The sequence below is a fragment of the Mytilus edulis genome, chromosome 2 (genome assembly GCF_963676685.1).
Source record: "Mytilus edulis chromosome 2, xbMytEdul2.2, whole genome shotgun sequence".
Classification (NCBI taxonomy): Eukaryota; Metazoa; Mollusca; class Bivalvia; order Mytilida; family Mytilidae; genus Mytilus; species Mytilus edulis.
The window spans coordinates 71409446-71430660 of NC_092345.1; the positions used below are offsets into that span (position 1 = coordinate 71409446).

The following is a 21215-nucleotide window of genomic DNA, read 5'->3' on the forward strand; positions in this document are numbered from 1 at the left end:
TTGGCGTTTGTTTATGTTGCACTTCAATGTTTCTGTTGTTCCGTTATTTTCCTCTTATCATGCTTATAGTTGATGTAACAGCAGTATACTACTGTTGCCTTTATTTTAGGTTAATAAACAGATAAAAAATACGTTTGTTAAGACCATTAACCTTTTTAAAGATTAAAAACCCTGTGGTATCTTTCGACTTCCTTTTTAACCGTTTAAGATTTTACATAACTTTTGCCCAGAAAAAGAAAATGTTTTGACATCATTATATCTAAGATTTATTTATTGTCATCTATATTGATCACTTTTAAATTAGCGGCAGATTTTCTAATTGGTGTTATGCAGAATCAGAATCAAATCTATTCAGATAAAATGTAATTAAAGAATCTGCTGAGCAAATTAAATTATTACCAGAGAGTTTGTTTACACAGTCGATAAATAATAATAAAATGAAACTATTATCTTTCTAGCATCCAAAGCTTCAAAATAATCCCCAAACCATAATGGTATCTCTCTTTCTGCAAAGCTGAAATTAATCATAAACTTTGTAGAGGCAAAAGACAATGCATTTGAAATCAATATTTTAATGGTTATTTTTCTGGTGTAGAATTTTCTATAAACAATGAAGTGGACTATTCCCTATGTAGTTTTATTATTCAACAAACTTTTCACGTTCTGCTTTTGTTGTTCGACTAATGAAAACATTTGAAACGTTGTAAAGTTTATGTCTAATCTAATACAAAATTAAGAAAATGTTTACCTAAAATAGATTATTACAACCTTATTTACAAACATTACCAGCGTCGAGCGAAGTCTGAAAATGTTTTTCACTGGGTACTTTATGCGATATGTCTGTCATTTCCAAATCTTCTGCTGTGGAGGTAGAACTAGAATCTGCATTTGGAAATGTTAGGAAAATATCTGCTTGATCAGAAAAAGTATCTTCTAAGTCGTTTGGTTCTATTGCACTATGATTAATAATTTGGTCATTATATTTAGTACCAGCACTTATATGTGATAATTGAGTCTTATTATCCGGACTTGAATTACCATGCACATGCAGAATTATCGCATTATCATGGTAATGATCATTGTAGCTATTTGTATATGGTTTAGGAGTATTGTCTCTCTGCTGTACAAACCCATTCGGATTTGAGCCATAATATTTGTCCTGCATACCACAGTGACATTCGAGACTATGCTTTGAATGACCATGGTGTGTTGATCGTACTTTTGGAATAGCACCAGAAACTGTACCATCTTGGTCGTGTACTGTATGTGGCTTCTGATCGTTTACTTGTAAGTCGTTTTGTTGTTCGGCATCATCGTCGATGTGTGTTTCACTAAAATTAAACACATTATCATTACAATGTGGGGATACCGTGTCGTAATCACTTTTATGTTGTTTCTTTTTACATCGTAGAAGAGATTTACACCGGATCATTAGAATCAATAACACTATCATAGCTAGAGCAAGAACAGCCCCTATACTGCTTCCTACTGAAACAGGAAGGTCCCAGCTTTGTGTTGATGCTGTAACACATTTTTGGTAAGGGGAACTGTCATTTCTTAACATTGACAGACAAATCTTGTAATAAGTATCTGGTACAAGATTGTTTACACTGTAGGAATGATCTGTTGGTGGCAAACGAGGTCCATACTGAATATACGAACTGGCAATCTTCTGATAATGTACTCGATACCCAAGAAGATTAAGTGGACTTTGGACAGTTGCTTGCCAAAGTATTTCAATAGACGATCTTTTAGATTCCGTCACCTGCAGATTATCAATAAAGATATGTGATATATTTTGCAGTGATGACATAGTAGATGTCAAGAGCATTACAGTGGTTTTTATCTGTGTATTGGGAAATCCGATTTAATGTACATTTATCCCTCTGATTGATTTTCTGATTTTATTGTTCTATTGCGGTATGTAGCTCCAAATTAAACAGCAGCAACACAGCTTAAGTATTGAAATAAAGGACTGTCAACTTTTGTATTTTTTTCCGGACTGATGTTCGCCTTTTGAGTTGCGGATTGACTAAGTTGTACTTCCGAACACTTGCTGGTCTGTTCTATTGATGAATACTAATACATTTGTTTGATATTCCAATCACAGTTGTATAGACGAAGTTGGTCTTGACACATGTTTGTAACAAGAATTAATAAGTATCTTTACGTGGTGTTATTACTCTTTATTATTCCGAATCATTCATTTATCGATAGTTAAAATAAGTCACAAAATTTCACATTGATTTTTTGCTTCTTTCTTCATTCACATTAAAGAAATACACAAAAGCTTAGTTATGACTTCATATATTTAACAATTTTAATCTTTTTATTTCAAGGTATTGAAAAAAGATCACGTTGCTTTTGTTGTTGTATTTTGAAGCCAATAGGGACTGTCCACGCTGTAATAAAGCTAATTTGATTATTGTTCTTAGCTATCCTTTGAGCGAAAATGTCGTATACATTGATAGATGTAAAATTAAGTTTGATTTGATACGTTCATGAAATGTACATAAAATGTCAATATGAATTATCCCAGAAACTATTCTCTATGAACTAATCCGTGCAAAATAATTGATTTTCAAAAGTATACTTAAAATACTGAATGCAATATTTCTGTTTTAACATGCATTCTTTATCGAGTTAAATATTAAATTGATCATCCTAATGTCTTGTATGATGGATTCCAGATTACACGTTGCCGCCAAAAACAACAATATTATATCAGTATAATACTGGCACAATCAATTATAAATTAGTAACGTTCTGGTTTACAACTGGCCACTAGTAATTATTTTCACAAGCTAATCGCACCACTGTTTTAGTTTTTTCACCCTTAAGATGCTCGTAACTTGATTTTTTCGTCCTAGGAATTCAAGTTACACTGCTGGTATCACCACTCTTATTTATTTTATACACCCTTGTGATGCTCGAAAATAGATTTTTGTGTCCAAGGAATTCTATCCGTCTCCAACAGAAGTCATTTCAAATAGTAACAAAACCAACTCGGTTTTATTTTATTCACCCTTGATATACTCGAAAGTTGATTTTTCTGTCCTAGGAATTCAATCCGTCTCCAACAGAAGTCATTTCAAATAGTAAAAAATACGTACAATAATCAATGTATAACTAATTAGCCAGTAAAATTGTCACAGACTAATCATTGTTGTTGTTTATTGATTCCAGGCTATCAATTTCATCCAAATCAATGAAGGAATTAAAAAGTATATGTCTTCTATATCCTTATGAAATATCAACACGCAATTTCCATCAACAATGCAGCATTAAAACTTAAGATTTTAACATTGTACATGCACATATTTTGATAAATATCATCCGTATTCCCGTTTTGATCTGAGGTTTGCCGTTACTTATTCCTATCCACAGAACTCTGCCTGTAATGTAGACTTTGATAGCTATCTAAAAAAAATCAAATGACTACACAAGTGAATGACGATATTCTTTGATTGACAGTATAAATTCTCTTCTCGTTTATTTGAAATACAGTTTTAAAATAGCATTTTTCAATTTCTCAGATATTTCTTAGAATTGACGTAACTCGTAATCCTAGTATTAAAATTGAATTTAGTTTTAAAAATCTTTTTTTAAGCTTTGTAGCTTCTTTGATTAAAATTAAATTAATTTTACTCTTTTGATTATTTGCTACATATTATATGTTTTTGTTATTACATTTTGAACTTACAAATTGTGCATCAATAACTTCGTTTCGTGAGTTTCTATAACCAGTTCTTCAGTAAAAAAAAAGAAGAGAAAGTTCAGCTACATTAATGTCTTTTGCCAATGTTGTAGATTATCCTATCTCTGTGTTTGCCTTTCGTTGTTCTTCAAGTACCATTTACATGTAAACAACGAATTTCTTATTTTTTAATACGCCTTTAAGTCACTGTTACAATAAAAAAAGAGTCTTCAATAGTATAGCATCAAGTGCTTGAATGCTAGATGTATGAAAACTATTTGTTTTCGCTCACATATATTCCAACCTTTCTGTCAACGTAATATTCAAAACTTTTCTGTCCGACAATGCGACTATTTTTATTTTTTTTAAATATAGTACTTTGTCTTCTAGTTGAATAGTAACTGGATCCATGTGTTGATGTTATCTCTGTGCCAGTCTTACACGTCTCTCGTTATGATTTGGTTTGCTAGTCCTGTCTACTCTTGCTGTACTATCAAACGTCTTGCATAGTATTTCATCTTTAGTATTATAAGCCAATATGTTATTTATGGAACGACTTGAACAATTATGCACGTCCAAAAAACAAAAAAAAGTTTCTGTATCATATACTTATACTTTACTTCCCAAAGTATTCGAGTGAATTGAAACTATGTTTACAATGTCGAAAGAGCTTCATGTCTACGTCCGAAAATTAGACAAAGATAAATTGCCTTTTACCTGCAAATTTCCCTCTTAGGGTAATTTGTATTCCTAGATTTATCGCCAGCAAATTGTTAATAATGGTTTTCAGCAGGACGCGATATGTTCGAGTAATGATTTAAATAATGAGACAAAAAAATCATTAATCAGATAAAACCCTTCATTGACCAAGCTTCCTTCCACTGAGATGCCTTCGTATTATTACCCATCACATCGTTAAATAAAGACTTGTTTAGTCATTAATATCAAAACAAGACTTTTATTATATGGTCCTTCGAAAGGGAAATTATAGCTCTGCGCTCATAATTATTTTCTTAAACATTTTTACCATTATACAACATAAAGTTTCAGGAATAGAATCCATTACGCGATGATCAGAGAGATTGAAAAGTATTATAATCAAGAAAATGTATCTTGCAAGGACATTTCTTATTTCATATTCGTAATTAATATGAAGATTTGTTTTTGGCATTCAGGAAATGATATTGTTAAAAATTACCAGCAGAAATTTGGAAAAATTGCCTGCGTCAATTTTCATTTATTCAGAATAATTGATAAAGTTCAGATGTCTATTATTTAATCTGACAAAAGAACGACAGGATTAACAATGATGTTCAACATAATCACATTGTTACTTCAATATCACATCACAGTTTGTACAAAGCCAATCTTCCCAATATTATAGCAGGAAATTTTGAACAGTGGTATTTCACTTAACAAACAATATAGTCACTAACAAAACCAACACACCAGTAAAACGATCATTATTGAAATAAAGGTGAATTGTCAGTATACTCCTAAATCGGACGCACAACTTTGGAAACGGATATCATTGAAACACAGGATATGTATTTGTTGAAAGCGTGTTGAATGCTCTTTCATGTTATGTATTATTTCCGTTTCTGTATTCCACACCTAAAGGTCTCTTTGGCCTTTAAATGGTGTCAAATCAACAGGCTCTTTGCCACTGTAATGAACACAATCTTAAATACACATTGCAAACTCGGTCAACCTTCAAAGATATTTGAACAGAACAGTTTTAAATCTTTTGAATGCTAAATAAATAGTTTTACCCCGGCTCAAGTTTCATATGTAAGGAGGTACAATACAACAGACAGCGACAATACATGTAACTCACATCTTCGTTGCAACAACAAAAAGATAAGAAGAATAACTGGAATAGTTGAGACAACACGCTACGACCAACAACGCCCTGATCTCACTAAAAAAAGGGAAACACAGAAAAAGATAGTACATGAGAAACTGCATTTTACACGACAAACACTTGCGATAATTACCGTGTTATATAACAAACAATATCACCAAGCTATTGAATCAATTACCTTAAAGTTATTGACGACATTGTCTTACAACAGAACAAATTCTACAAAAATAAGAAGGATTGAAAGAACATAACATTACCATCAAATCATCACGGGAAAGTAATTACAAAAGAAACACAGCGGCATCAGTGTGCTACATATAGCCAGCCGTTCAGCTTCTTGATGAGATATATTGTTTATCTCATGTCTTGCCAACAATGTTGACTCATTATTTGATGAAGATTTTTCGTTTTCACCCAAAATAATTGTTTTAAACTTAATTTCAATGAGTAATTGCTATCGTGTTGTTTTCTTTTTATTATACCTGAGATGATTTGTGAGCTGATGAAAAAAAGAGAGAAAAAAACCGATCATCTGAATAGAACTTGCATTTTATGGAGGGAAGATTTTAAAAGTATTGTTATTCAAAATGTTATAATAATACAATTTTTAATCAGAAGAATTGCGTACCGAACAAAACAAAAATAAAAAACATAACAAAATATCAAATTATTTCCACTAGACAAGTGTTCGGTGTAGTTGGTCAACGTGATTGAACTATGGTGAAAATCATCTTCAAATTTAAATCAAACTTTATTTAAAGACGAAATCAGTATACAGAAAACATAAGTTCTATATCGTCTTATTACAAAAAAAACATTTTCTAATTTAAAACATTTTAATAACCTCTTAATTTTTCGTTTAGGTCCGTCCGAAAAACCTTGACAGTGACAGACCATAGCACTGTTATCGACATAGTCGGTATACGTTATATATAATAATTTATTTCATAGATTATTTCAACGATGAAATCGGTCAGTTTTCTTTAATAGATTTATTTAGTTTTATTTTATCTATTATAATTCCATTTTAACAGAATGTAGGGTTGGTTTCATATGTTGCTGCGCTGCATTAAGACAAGTTTCCGTGTTTATTTAACAAATCAATATTGCTATTATGATCGGCATTGTGTATGTGTCAGTGGCAGTGTCGTATCATGGATGTTAAAATGTCTGCCTCTCTGTATTGCCACTGGTCTTGTTTAATCTTTCCCAGGGATCTTACGTTTTACATGTAGTTGAATTTGTTTAATTACAGGGAAAGCATTGTAGCTGACTATGGGGTATGGGCTGAGCTCATTGTTGAGGGCCGTACGGTGACCTATAGTTGTTAATTTCTGTGTCATTTTGGTCTCTTGTGGCGAGTTGTCTCATTGGCAAGCATACCACATCTTTTTTTTTTTTTTATAGTAATCTTAATATTCACAAAAGTCTGTCTCGTTCCTTCCGGTAATACAGACGAAAAATAAATATAGTTGGAATGCCGTGGTGTAGTGGTTAACGAATTGTACTACAAACACAAAAGTTCCTGGTTCGATCCTCGTTCCTTGGAGGACATTTCAGGAACAAAATATTCGGCTCTCCCTTGACACAATTTGCGAGTAAGGTATTGAGTAACGATAGTAATCCTTCGGAAAGGGACAACAAATGGCTGACCAGTGTTAATAGAGAGCAATATTTCTTGCACGTTAAAGACAACCTTAAACAGAATTCGAAAAAGAGCGGGTTAATGCCGCTACAAGGCAGCACTCGCACCAGCAAAGTGGAAGGGATTACTATAAGTTGAAATAATTTGTTTCCCAATCCTTTATAGATAAACATGTGTCAAACTAAAATAGCAAAGTCAGGTTCATGTTCATAATAAAACGTTCGTAAAACGTACATATGTTACCAAGGATGAGAAACGTTACATGGCCCTGAAAAAAATGCCTTGTAAAAAACAAAATGACTATCTATAGACAAGCAACAGTAAACGAAACAGAAAATAAAGAACCAAAGAAATGAGCAACACTACCCTGCCAAAAGAGTATACTCTCTGTCTAAAACATATTTTTATTCTAAATTTTAGCATTCGGTAAACTTTCAAGGTTAGCAAATTTACATTTGCTGATGGCTTGTTTACATTAAGTGTGATTTCTTAAGAAAGATAATGTATTTTATCAATCTAGTATCATGCGTAATCACATGCTACGAGTCGTCAAAGTATTTTCTTACACCAACACAGGTGTCACCAGAGGTGCAGGAACTGCAGAACCTTCCTATGCCTTAATGTGTACATAAAGCTCCGCTGTGTATTTTTGTGGTTCGTGATGTCCAAATTGTAGTCTGCGTTGCTTTATTTGGGAACTTATTTTGTCTGTAGGTCTTTATGTCTTTTTGTTTTCTTTTTGTTCGACTTTTTGTTTGCCTTTGTATAGTTTACCCTCTTTTACTCTTAACCTATATCTTATAGATGACGAGTTAAAGCTTAAGTCGACTAAAGAAAGGTACACTTGTTTATGGCCTCTGGATTCCATACATGTAGAATTTATCTTGATTTCCTACCATCTTGTGTTCCAATTTCTGATGAGAGAACGATATTTATACTTCACAGATATATTTATACTTCACTGTCACAGATATAAACACATTTACACCTCACAGCTAAACTTGTTTAACTATTTAAATTGTCAGCTAACACGCGTTTAACTTTCACACTTTACAGTCATTTATAAATTCTCATCTATCATTTAACAGCTAACGAAACATACACAAATGTACCTCTTAAAAACAGTATCAATACGGAAAGGACAAGTAAGAAAATATATGAACCTCTTTCATACGAGTAGGAGGTTACGCTAGATGTAAAGCCATGCAGTTTTAATCGATCATTTTCTCTAGAAATACCTGTACCAAGTCAGGATTATTAAAGTGTGTTCCCGTCGCTTTAATACTTGGTATAGTCAAGCGGTTATTGTTTTTCCAGTTGTTATGGACTTCCCCATTTAAAATTTACCTTTCGTTTTTTATATGAAATTTTTAATAAAGCCCAAAAGAGAGAATATGAATGCTCTGGAAGGGTTGGCTGAACATTGTGTGTTCAAAAGACATGATTATTATTTCTTAGTTTTATCTTGCGTATAATTATATTATTAATGTCTTATTTGCTGTAAGGGTTCAAACTTCTTTCGTTTCATACAAGCTATAAGATCTGTCAATTTATCTTCATTTTGAGATCATTATTAATAACATTAATATAAAAATATGATTCACAGCCATTCCCCAAAAGAAACATGTTTTGCTATAAGATGACTTATACATAGATATTGATGCGAAATATATTAGTACTGTAGTTACGGCTGTGGTTCATATTCACGTAGATAATATGTGGATAAATACATTCATGTATACTTGCATAGATATAGGAAGATGTGGCGTGAGTGCCAATGAGACAACTCTCCATTCAAATAACAATTTATAAAAGTAAACCATTTTAGGTCAATGTACGGCCTTCAACACGGAGCCTTGGCTCACACCGAATAAAAAGCTATAAAGGGCCCCAAAATTACTAGTGTAAAACCATTCAAACGGGAAAACCAACGGTCTAACTTACATACATGTATGTACACTAACTAGAATATGTATTCATTTTGACATATAAATATAGTATTTAATCTCATTCATTTATTATAAAATGACGATTATTTTGAAAGAATTGATTTGAAAGGATTGAAAATTTTACTTCGTTGCAATTTCAGAGGTCAAATAAAAACTCTTTTAATCATATCGTCACTTTTATTGATATGAATATCTGGTACAGTTATCTTCCTCTAAAAGATTTTGATACAAAATGATAAATTGTGTATCATTAGAAAATTTCTTTCATAACAGAACTATAAAGGCCAAATGCGATGTAATAATATTCCCTTATGAACAATAAACAAATTATTATGGCTTAAGTTATACCAAACAGCAATTTGTGAAGAAATAAGTTGATCTTCCAACGTTATACATAATTTATACATTAAGCTGTATAACAATAATGTGATTGTCCTAGGATTTGGTTATACACTTATTTTGATGAATTTTCAGGCTTTGAGCGTCATTAATCTTTTTCTCGCTTGCGTCGTTCATATAAAATTGTATAGAAGGTACAAACCGGATAAAGCTTTTACAGTTCTCTTTTGATGTAGCATTTTGTATAATTTGTGGAATAAGATATTCAAAAATTCCATATTCTTGTTATTATAGTAAACACTTTCTCTTTTTTAAAATTCAGTAATTATTCAAATGCATCAATTTCAATTATCTACGAAAAGACCTGAGTTTAGAAATACATCACGAACAGATTTTGTTTTAAATCTAATTACATTCTGGAAGTAATGAGTTGTTGTAAGCAATATTTAATGAGAAAAAAAAACTGCATATTTTTGTGATTCAAAAGGAATCATGCTCCTTGACGTTTGTAACAACAGTGTGAAAATTTCTTGTAGTGTTGCTGCCAGTGCTATTGTAACGATGGAGATAACATCAACTAGTGAATAACTCTTCTGGTGTCAAACTCTGATTAAAAGTAAGACCTAAGACATTTAGAACAACCAATACCGTATAATCGGCTTTAAAAGACCGACACATGAAAAATACGAAACAATTAAATTGACAAAACTTATGGCGTCATCTATAACAAAACAATGTACGTCAAACAAATATGTCAGACATGAACCAACACCAACCACTGAACTACATGCTCCTGACTTAGGGAAAAGTAAATAACTGAATATGGCAGAGTTTAACATTTTTGTGATCCCTCGAACCCGCAAAAATCAGTTGCAATTGGCTTTACTCAAAAGATCATTACTTCTGTTTGATAAAATTGTGTGATAGTGTAGTGTACAGCGTAGAAAAATCTAACTGTCACGGACTATCAAATGTTTGCTTTTGACCCTTAACTGAAAAAAATATAAAGTCAAAGGTCACGGCTGTGAATTTTTTTTCAATGTAAATAACAGCTGTTTTTGATTAAATCTCGGATTCTGATCAGGGCTAGAATTTTATCAGAAAATGACTTTAATGTAGTTATTGAAACATTATTTAAACTCAATAAAAGAGATAATAAAAGTTATAACGTTATCTTTTTGTCATCAATGTAAAGATAAATGGTAAGGGAATAATGGACTATTACAGTAATTAGTTTTTCTAAATACTACACTTTTATCAGCCAATCAAAGGAATTATTTATCGAAAATTGCGTAATATACATCATCTGCATGTACAGGTTAGATTTATGGTATTTTTTCTTATTCGAGTTTTCAAATTAAAAGAAAAACGAGTCAAGGTGTGTTCAGAACTACATTCATGAAGTTCAGATATTTTTGGCAAAAATTCCTTAAATGATTAAAAGACAAGTGAAATGAAATTAATGGTTGATTGGCAGTATTCAAATATCTAGTTTTCTTTGACGTCAGTATGTTTTGCATTGCTGGATTTGTCCTAGAGGCAGCTTCAATATTGACTATTTTACATAGAGATTGAACTTCCTCAATACAATGAAGTGTTTTCATTAAAATCAGAATTTTTTTATATTTACAATTTGTGACGCCATTGTATATTTTTTACTAAATTAGATTTTTCAAGCCTGTTTCTTTAAGAAAAAATAATAATCATGCGTTTATTGTATAAATGTATTTTGTTGTAAATGCAAATAATTCTCGATTCTAGATTATTCGAGTGCTGATTCTTAGTTTTCAAAAGTAGATAAGGGAATATGAAAGTGCCATTTTATTTGTAAATCGAAGGAAGCATTACACTAGGAAGATTGTGTATATAAATTTTTTATTCGAACGATGGTAGAAAGTATTTTAAATAAATACTTGTCATATAATAGCATATCCAGTGGAACTGAGCATTTGAGTTTCACTTTACAAACATTTATTGCGTTGACGATATGCTCCATGCTCCATGTGATCATGATGTCAACATCTAGTATGGTACATGTATTTCAAATTGTAAAAAATTTTCCCAGCGCAATAAAAATCGTTGTCTATATAATCACGATTGCTACCACAGAGGTGCTATATTTGTAATGTTTGTCTAATATAATTTCCACAATGGTGGTTCAGCTGTCAAGGGACTTTTGGAACATCAAAGTACCATTCGTCCAGTAAACACTACTAATTTGCTAACACCCTTTTGAACGTGCATTATCGGTTTAAAGATACACGTTGTTGTTCTTTTGAAGGAAGAATGTAACTCCCGAAGGCAAACTTTATACACGTTTTGCTTCATCTGTTTCGGATTCTTAGTGAGATGAACACTTACGTACTTAGTGAAGATGATTCCAGCCTCAATTATCGTTACTTTTATATTAATAAATCATTGTCAATATAACAGCAAATGCTCTTTATGATGCATACAACGTTTCTGAATATTTGATGATGTTATTTTTTTAATTCAAAATCCTGTTGCAATTACCTTAGTAGCCTTTTGTTGCATTCTCAATACTGTACAGAGAAAACAGAGGAGACATTTAATCATGTTGATATATTTGTAAATATATATCTAGATGTATAATTATAGATAATCGTTGATCATCTCAACGAGCTTGAACCGGTTACGACGAAAGCGAGAAAAGCAATCGAGTCGAGATGACCAATGATAATATGTTTATTGCTATTTTACCTATGACGACGTTGTCAATTTAATGCCAATTTCATTGGCAACGCCACGTGCCTGCTTAGTTTCTAGCGATAATTTTCCATCTCTAGCGAGTAGCATGATATGAAAATTATCACAAAAAAAGATCAAAGGAAAGATGCACAAAATAGCGATAATGATTCTTAGCACGTGTGCACATCAGTTATTTGTGATAAAGGTTCGCCCAGATGTATGTTCTAATGAAAAGACGATTTGAGGTAATTATTACCCCCTACACCTTTTTCATCCCTGAAATGTTAAATGTATATATAAATAAGCCTATTTATGGTATTTCATGTATACTAGTTTTAGATACGTTTAATAGGAAATCGGATGGTTAACCAATACTTAACAATTACAGAAAACACTTAAAACGATTGTACCTACAACACCGCTGAATTCCCATCTGTAGTCTGATCTGATATGTGCCATTTATAGGACACAAGCTTTCCTTGTAATTGTATTACAACACAGAATATATCATTACGGTCAGAATGAACTACAATTACTATAAATATTTAGACTATAATCATTATATATAAAGATTGTTTGCTTGATGATTTAGTAAATGTCTTAGCTTTGATGCTTCCGTGGTTGGAATTCAATGCTGTTTATCCCAGGTATATCTTCCGTTTATTCATTTATATGCTTTCGAGTTTTGTAATATTTTTAATACATTGAGAACATATATATGAACGAGTCAAACACAACAAATAAATTTTCAATTCTCATAGTATGGATTTTCATACCCCTGCCGTAGCGGAAGGGGCATTAAGTGTTACCCTTGTCCCTCTGTACCTCCGTAAGTCCAAAAAATGGTTTCCGTTCTCTTACTTTAGGTTGCCCCAAACACACGTTATGAAACTCAAACACAATGCTCATTACCACAACACACGTTTAAGTTTGAATTTAGGTGGCGTCAATTATACCATTTTAGAGTTATGTTCCTAAGGCTTTACAAATGGAATTTTTTGTTTCAATTCTGTCACTTTCAGTTGCCTCCACAAAATGCCATGAAACTCAAACACAATGCTCATTACCACAAAACACAACAAGTTTGGATTTTGTAGCGTCACATTTACTGTTGTTACAAATGGAACAGTTGCCCAATTTTTCGTTTTTCTTTCTCTCAATTTAGCTTGCCTCAACCAAATGTTACGAAACGTATACGCAATGCTTATTACCTCAAAACACAGAGCAAGTTCGAATTTTGGTGGCGTCACTTTTTAACCGTTTTGGAGTTATGTCCAAAAATGCTAAACTATTCGTTTCTGTTCTTTAACTTAAGTTTGCATCAATTCAATGTTATGAATCAAATACACAATGCTTATTACTACAAAACTCAGATCAAGTATTAATTTGGGTAGCATCACGTTTACAGTTCTGAGTTATGTCCTTTTTTACCGTTAAGCGGGGGCATCATCTGTGTCTCATGAACACATTCTTCATTTATTTTATTTTTCCATCATCTTTCAAATTATATTTCATATTGAATTTAAAGAAAACATATCACTTACTGAATATTAGAGAAACCCTATCATTTACTGAATGTTATAGAAATCTTATCTTTTACGGAATATTAGAGAAAAACAAACACTCATTTTGGTCTCTTGTGGACAGTTGTCTCATTAGCGATCATAGTTTTTTTTTACCACATCTTCTTTTTTATACTTATCATTTACTGAGAATAAGAGAAACATATCAAATATTGAATATTAAAAGAAAAAAAACAAAGTTGACTTGCTAAAGATGATAAAAAATAAAAAACACCTTTTTACATTTACCAGAAAAACAACATGAATCTACAATATTCTACAGCGGAAGCAGTTTGTATGTCTTAAAAGAAATGTAAAAACAATATCGTGCATGTTTTAATTATTTTCTTTCCCAAATAACCAATGGCAATGGTATTGTGGCAGTTGTTGTTGGTATTAGAAAGATTTTGAGGACTACCACAGTATGTCACTTACTGTGATACAATCATGAATAATTGAAATGGACATAATTGCTTTTTCTTAGAATAGACTAGTTATACACATGGGACCAATGTGAATATCGATGTTTTGGTTTACAGTTAAGAACATAAACATGACCGCTTTATTGTTAATGAAATGTTTTTTTGTTTTATTCTGAAAAAAGAGAGGGCAAAACAAGTTACCTGTTCTGTTTACACACGTTTTTAATGTACATGTATTAATATTAGTAAGATTTAGGTTAAAACAATCACTTACATTAAAGGCTTATGTTTAGAACTTTTGTTCTATTGACATTCTTCGCATATTTATTTATCTCTTCCTGAAAGCCCATTTCAATAACAAAACATTTGATACTAATTCAATAGTAATTTTTTCAATCAAAATGTTATGTTTTTTATAAACTAATATTAAATGGATGTGCACTGATTGGTACCGTAGTTTAGTCTTAGACACACGATATTGTATTACTTGTTATTGGCTTTGAAACTAGTTTACAGTAATGTGTATTCTCAGATCTGTACTTTGTGTCTTTTGTACATGTGTTTTTGTCAGGGTTTTTATGTGCTTTTAACTCGCCCTTATAAGTTACGCACTTTTTAACTGAGTTTTATAGTTTTTATACGACCTCAAAAATTAAAACATTTTGGGTCGTATATTGGTATGACGTTGGCGTCGTCGTCGTCCGAAGACATTTGGTTTTCGCACTATAACTTTAGTATAAGTAAATAGAAATCTATGAAATTTAAACCCAAGGTTTATGACCATAAAAGGAAGGTTGGGATTGATTTTGGGAGTTTTGGTCCCAACGGTTTAGGAATAAGTGGCCAAAAAGGGCCCAAATAAGCATTTTTCTTTGTTTTCGCACAATAACTTTAGTATAAGTAAAGAGAAATATATGAAATTTTAACATAAGGATTATGACCACAAAAGGAAGGTTGGGATTGATTTTGGGAGTTTTGGTCCCAACAGTTTATGAATTAGGGTCCAAAAGGGTCCAAAATTAAACTTTGTTTGATTTCATTAAAATTGAATTCTTGGGGTTCTTTGATATGCTGAATCTAAACATGTACTTAGATTTTTGGTAATGGCCCAGTTTTCAAGTTGGTCCAAATCGGGGTCCAAAATTAAACTTTATTTGATTTCAACAAAAAATGAATATATGGGGCTCTTCAATATGCTGAATCTAACCATGTATTTAGATTTTTCATATTTGGGCCCGGTTATCAAATAATTTGGTCCACATTGAGGTCTAAAGGGTCTAAATTGAACATTATTTGATTTCATAAAAAATTGAATTCTTGGGGTTCTATGATATGCTGAATCTAACCATGTATTTAGATTTTGGATATTGGACCATAATAGGTAAATGTCCAATTTAAAATGTTTAAGTTTTTAAGTTTAAGTTCTTAGACCACATTCATTCTGTGTCAGAAACCTATGTTGTGTCAACTACTTAATCACAATCCAAATTTAGAGCTGTATCAAGCTTAAATGTTGTGTCCATAATTGCCCCAACTGTTCAGGGTTCGACCTATGCGGTCGTATAAAGCTGCGCCCTGCGGAGCATCTGGTTTCTTTTGTTGCATTGTTTCGCCACTGTTGCAGGTTAGTGGGAGGGTTTGGTGCCAGAATATTAAATATATGTAATCCCGCCACATTATGTAAACACAACAAAGAGTAACGATAAAAAGTGATTTAGATTTTGCCGTAATGTGTAAATACTGTCAGCTCTATAATTGAATCGTATTTGTTTTCAATTATGTTTGAGGCAAAAATATCCCTTGCAGTCAAAATATTACGTGCAAGATGACACCACTAATTCCACTACAATCATTAAACTCGGATAAATTTTGGATGTATATCAGCTTCCAACAAGTTTGACCTACTTTTTACGCATCGCTGACTGTTATCAAGTGGTTTGCATGCGTTCAAGATACTGCCTCATAGCTTTGTGAAAGTTGTAATTAGGCGGGTGCAAAATGTGTTGTTTTAAGAAGGCAACTCTCCCCTACATTAGTTTTCATTGGTAATGTTATGTTTAACATTTCATAAGTGTACATACAGCTATGTAATTTAGTATAAGAAGCCTCAACAAAATATGCGTTTTCATAATCGAGGCCAAAAATAAAGCCAATTCTTTAACCTTGATATTTGTTTCAATGATGGATTACGGGTAAAACCTAAACTTGCCACGGTATTAATGTTTCTTGTACGCAGGTATTATGCATATATATTACCATTGTAAATGAATATATTTTTCTTATCCCAAGCAGAAAACCCTAGTCGTATTTGGCACAACTTTTTTGAACTTTTGGTCCTCATTGCTGTTCAACTTTGTATTTGTTTTGTCTTTCGAACTTTTGTATCTGGGCGTCACTTGTAAGTCTTGTGTGGACGAAACGCACTTCTGGCGTATTAAATGTTATACCTGGTGCCTTGTGTTAGCTATTATTCATGTGTTTCTTTGTTCAATATGTTCCATTTATTTGTATTGTAGTCCTGTAATGTTATGTTGTCATTAACCTGATTTTTGTGACAAAAATGTCGGTTATTGATTTGGGGATGTACGGCGGGCGGGCGGGCGGGCGGCAATCAAATGTTGTCCGTGCATTAACTCATGAACCGTTCAACCAAAGCTTTAAAAAATTTAATATGTTGTTACTGACAACTAAATGATGGTCAAGTTTAATAATGGCGATTTTGACTTTTACCGTTCAGGAGTTATGGTTCTTGAAAGATTGAAAAATAGAGTTCCCAGTCGTGTCCGTGCATTTACGCATGAACTGTTCTACCAAAGCTTCCCAAATTTTAATATGTTGTTATCGATGACAAAATGGAGGTCAAGTTCAAAAATGACAATTTTGACTTTTACCGTTCAGGAGTTATGGTGCTTGATAGATTGAAAAATGAAGTTTTCAGTCATGTCCGTGCATTTACGCATGAACTGTTCTACCAAAGCTCCCCAAATTTTAATATATTGTTACTGATGACAAAATGGAGGTCAAGTTGAATAATGACGATTTTGACTTTTACCGTTCAGGAGTTATGGTTCTTGAAAGATCGTAAAATGGCGTTTCCATTCACGTTGTTGCATTTACTAATGAACCATTCAATCTAAGCTTTTCAAATTTTAATATGTTGATACTGACTACAAAATGGAGGTCAAATTTGATATTGACGATTTTCACTTTCAGCATTCATTAGTTATGGTTCTTGTGATATTGCCAGGACACAAATAAATGTTAATAAATCCGGTTTGCTGTCGTTGTGACAGCCTCTTGTTTTAATGTTATATTTAACATTGTCATTAAAGCGGGAGGTTTGGCATGCCACAAAACCAGGTTCAACCAACTATTTTTTCTTTAATAAATGTCCTGTACCAAGTCAGGAATATGGCTTATGTTTAGAATGTAGTTAGTTTCTGTGTAAGTTACTTTTTAACGTTGTGTTTCTGTTGTGTCGTTTGTTTCCTCTTATATTTGAGCGCGTCTCCCTCAGTTTTAGTTACTAACCCGGATTTGTTTTTTTCTATCGATTTATGAGTTTCGAACAGCGGTATACTACTGTTGATTTTATTTTATTCGACGGGCATGAGCTTTTAAAATTAGCTTATAATCTTTCGTTATCAAAAATTTCGCAAAAAGCTTGAGCATTAATACAATTAAGCAAATGGTCCCACGTTTATTGAGCCTATATGTTCGGTGAACTTTTTCAAAATACCGAAAAAAACTAACCATATACTCGTTGACCTAATTAATGTTTAAGTGAAAAAAATAAATGTTTATTATAAAATGGTAATGCATTGTACTTGCAATATCAATGCATTTACTGAATTATATAGAAATTACAAGAGATAGAATGAAACTGTTGATTTTTTGAAATTTTAATAACTCTAACTAACAGGATGATCAAATTTGAGCTTTCGTTTAGAATTTTGATAATAACTATTTTATAACTAATTTTGACTGTATTGAATTCTTACTCCAATAAACATGTAGGTGCAAATAGTGATTATGCTGTTAGCAGATTGCTACTCTTAAACAGTAATGTAGGCGGTAGACGTTAACATGTAATTCTGTGAGGCAATAAAAATCAAGAAGTGTATAAAGTGGCATCTGATCCAAAATTAAATCTTTAATCTTACATAAAATTTTTAGACGTTTCTGATTTTTTTATGCCCGCGTCACACTGTCCCGATTTTTACGCCGATGGCAACACGATTATGGAAATTTTCAAAATCGGGACTGATCGTATCCAGATCGGGCTATTCGTAGTGCCATCTTTAACCATCGTAGAACCATCGGCCACTTTTTCTAGCCTTCGGGGACAACTTCGGGAAGAGTTCTAACATGTTAAAAAATCCCCGAAGGTGCATCCGATGTTGAGGGTTCGTATTGAGTTCGAATCACCATCCTCACCATCGTAATGTCACCGGGAATGCATCTTTGAACATCGTATTGCATTCGTGTTTACATCGTTTCCATCGGGCAGTTTTGACATTATGATATCTACACGAATGAATCACGAAGATACCCGAAGGTCTTACGATGGCAACACGACTTCGTGAAGACCTCGTAATCCCGTCGTGTTGCCATCGAATAAAAGTACGAAGGCGACAAGATGGAACTACGACGTCAATAAATTCGGCTAAATGTAAGTTAATTTTCGCGTTAAAATACATTTAAAGTGCCATGCGCGATATGCACTGGTCAGTCTAATACGACAGTTAAGAAAGACGTTCACAAAACATGGAGCTCATATCATATGATTCAATGAGAACAATAAAGGCGACAGCATTGTTTCTATTAATTCAAATGGAACAAGAAGAGCAGCTATTACAGGCTCAGGATTTACTTTTACAAGTAAAGTATTATTTTTTGTCAATTTTTCATATCAAGTAACATAATGAAAATCATAAACGCGCCTCGTACACCAATACTGCAGGTACACGTATATAGAGAAACCAACTTTTTCTTCATTATTCTGATTTATTTATGTATCGTCTGAGTTGTTGTCACACGAATGTTTACTCCATAACCATTTTGTTTTCTATATGTCATATTTTGCCGCATTTGTTGCTTTCTCCACATCCTTCCTTTTGTCTATATTATTATGATATTCTCCTGGAAAGAGCTCTTTTTGAATAAAAGGGATCAACGAACCCATTACCTTACCTTTAAGATAGATCAGTAAACATGGGCAAAATTATGGGTGATTATTCAGACTAGTGCACACATTTTACAGTTCAAACAAGGCAATGCCGAGCGTGGCATCCCCTCGTATGTAACATATTGGGGACAAATATGGACACTATATTTGTATATGACACATGCAGAAAATGGTAAATTGAATATGCATATTTGGTACAATATAATATATATTCAATATTGATCAAACAATTAAAAACGCGTGATGCCTTCGGCATATAATTTAAATGCATCGTAAGCTGTACACGACGTCTTTTAGACATCGTATGGCCATCGCGCCATCATCGTAATCCATCGTGTAGCCTTCGTAATCCATCGTGTAGCCTTTGTGATCCATCGTGTAGGCTTCGGCTGAGATATGAAGCTTAAATACCCGTCTTCGGTTAACCTTCGTATGTCAATCTTTTGCTATCGTATATAATTTCGGCACCATCGTATAGACTTCGTTATTCATCGTACTTGCTTCGGTCACTTTTTGGTATTTTAACGAGATCGGGACCAACTTCGTACGAACTTACAATTTTCGCATTCGGGTGTCCATCGGATATAAAAATCGGGACAGTGTGACGCGGGCATTATTAAACACATTTTTTTATTGTGTTTTGTGAAAATAAGAGACTTATATATGTTCCTTACGTCGTAACTACAATCCCCTTCCCTTTCATAAATGCGACCTACCGAATAAGACTATTTACCGGATTTGATATCTCGTAAGTAACACGACGGGTGCCACATGTGGAGCAGGATCTGCTTACCCTTCCGGAGCACCTGAGATCACCCCTAGTTTTTGGTGGGGTTCGTGTTGTTTATTCTTTAGTTTTCTATGTTGTGCCATGTGTACTCTTGTTTGTCTGTTTGTCCTTTTCATTTTTGGCCATGGCGTTGTCAGTTTATTTTCGATTTATGAGTTTGACTGTCCCTCATGTATCTTTCGTCCCTCTTTTATAGTCATCCAACATTATCCAAGCTAGTAATACCTTAGAGAAGATGATTTTTCATGTAATAATCAAATAATGACATGTACCTGAACTTTTCCCAGAATTACAAAAAGTAACGGTTCCCTCTACGTATATAAAGAAACACGCATTGACACTTAATGTGTCTTAAATGGATATTTGTTGCCAAATGCATTACCATAGACTTGACTCAAACTCTTTAATGAAGTTTTATAGGAAGTAATAAACAAAACACGAAATCGTAATAAAGTATCAACATTTCGAGACCAAACGCCATCAAATACAACACCGATATAACCTTGGCAATGGTTATATATGTCACTATATGTAACCATACATATAACTATAGCTGCCAATGGTTATATCACTAGATATAAACATACATATAAATATATAACAGATCATAGACGGACGAGCACGTGCAATTGTACACAATGATTTTTCTAGGTCTGTTTGATAAACACAATGATTTTTCTAGGTCTGTTTGATAAACACAATGATTTTTCTAGTATATATATATATATAGAGAGAGAAAACCGTCCTACCTGTATACGTAAGATATACATTTGGTGGGTCGAATCAGTCAAAGATATGTATTTTCTGGTTGCTGCCATGTTTAACCTTTACAATTTGGCATTATTTTCATTTTAATGTCTTGTTCAATACATGCGCAATCGTTAACCAAATGTCAAATAAAAGGTTGCATACATGTACAAAAGACGCCGATTTTTTCGCTTGCAAAACAATATTTCCAGCGATATTTTTTTTTGCTAAATTTGCGAAAATTGAACCAAACTAGCTGCTAATTGTTATTTTAACATTCCGCCTGTAAGATACGAATACGAG

The 21215-nt window shown here is 32.8% G+C and overlaps 2 protein-coding genes across 2 annotated transcripts in view; one reads left to right on the top strand and one right to left on the bottom strand.

The window, feature by feature from the left end:
• The window catches only part of LOC139512839 (UPF0415 protein C7orf25 homolog), a 91877-nt gene that overhangs the window by 35583 nt on the left and 35079 nt on the right, over positions 1 to 21215 (top strand). The window lies entirely within an intron of this gene.
• On the bottom strand, positions 254 to 4436 carry LOC139512835 (uncharacterized). The gene is made up of 2 exons (XM_071300768.1): positions 3704 to 4436; positions 254 to 3420 (listed from the first exon to the last, which is right to left on the bottom strand). The coding sequence occupies exon 2, from the start codon at positions 1829 to 1831 to the stop codon at positions 770 to 772; it is 1062 nt and encodes a 353-aa protein (XP_071156869.1). The 5' UTR covers positions 1832 to 3420; positions 3704 to 4436; the 3' UTR covers positions 254 to 769.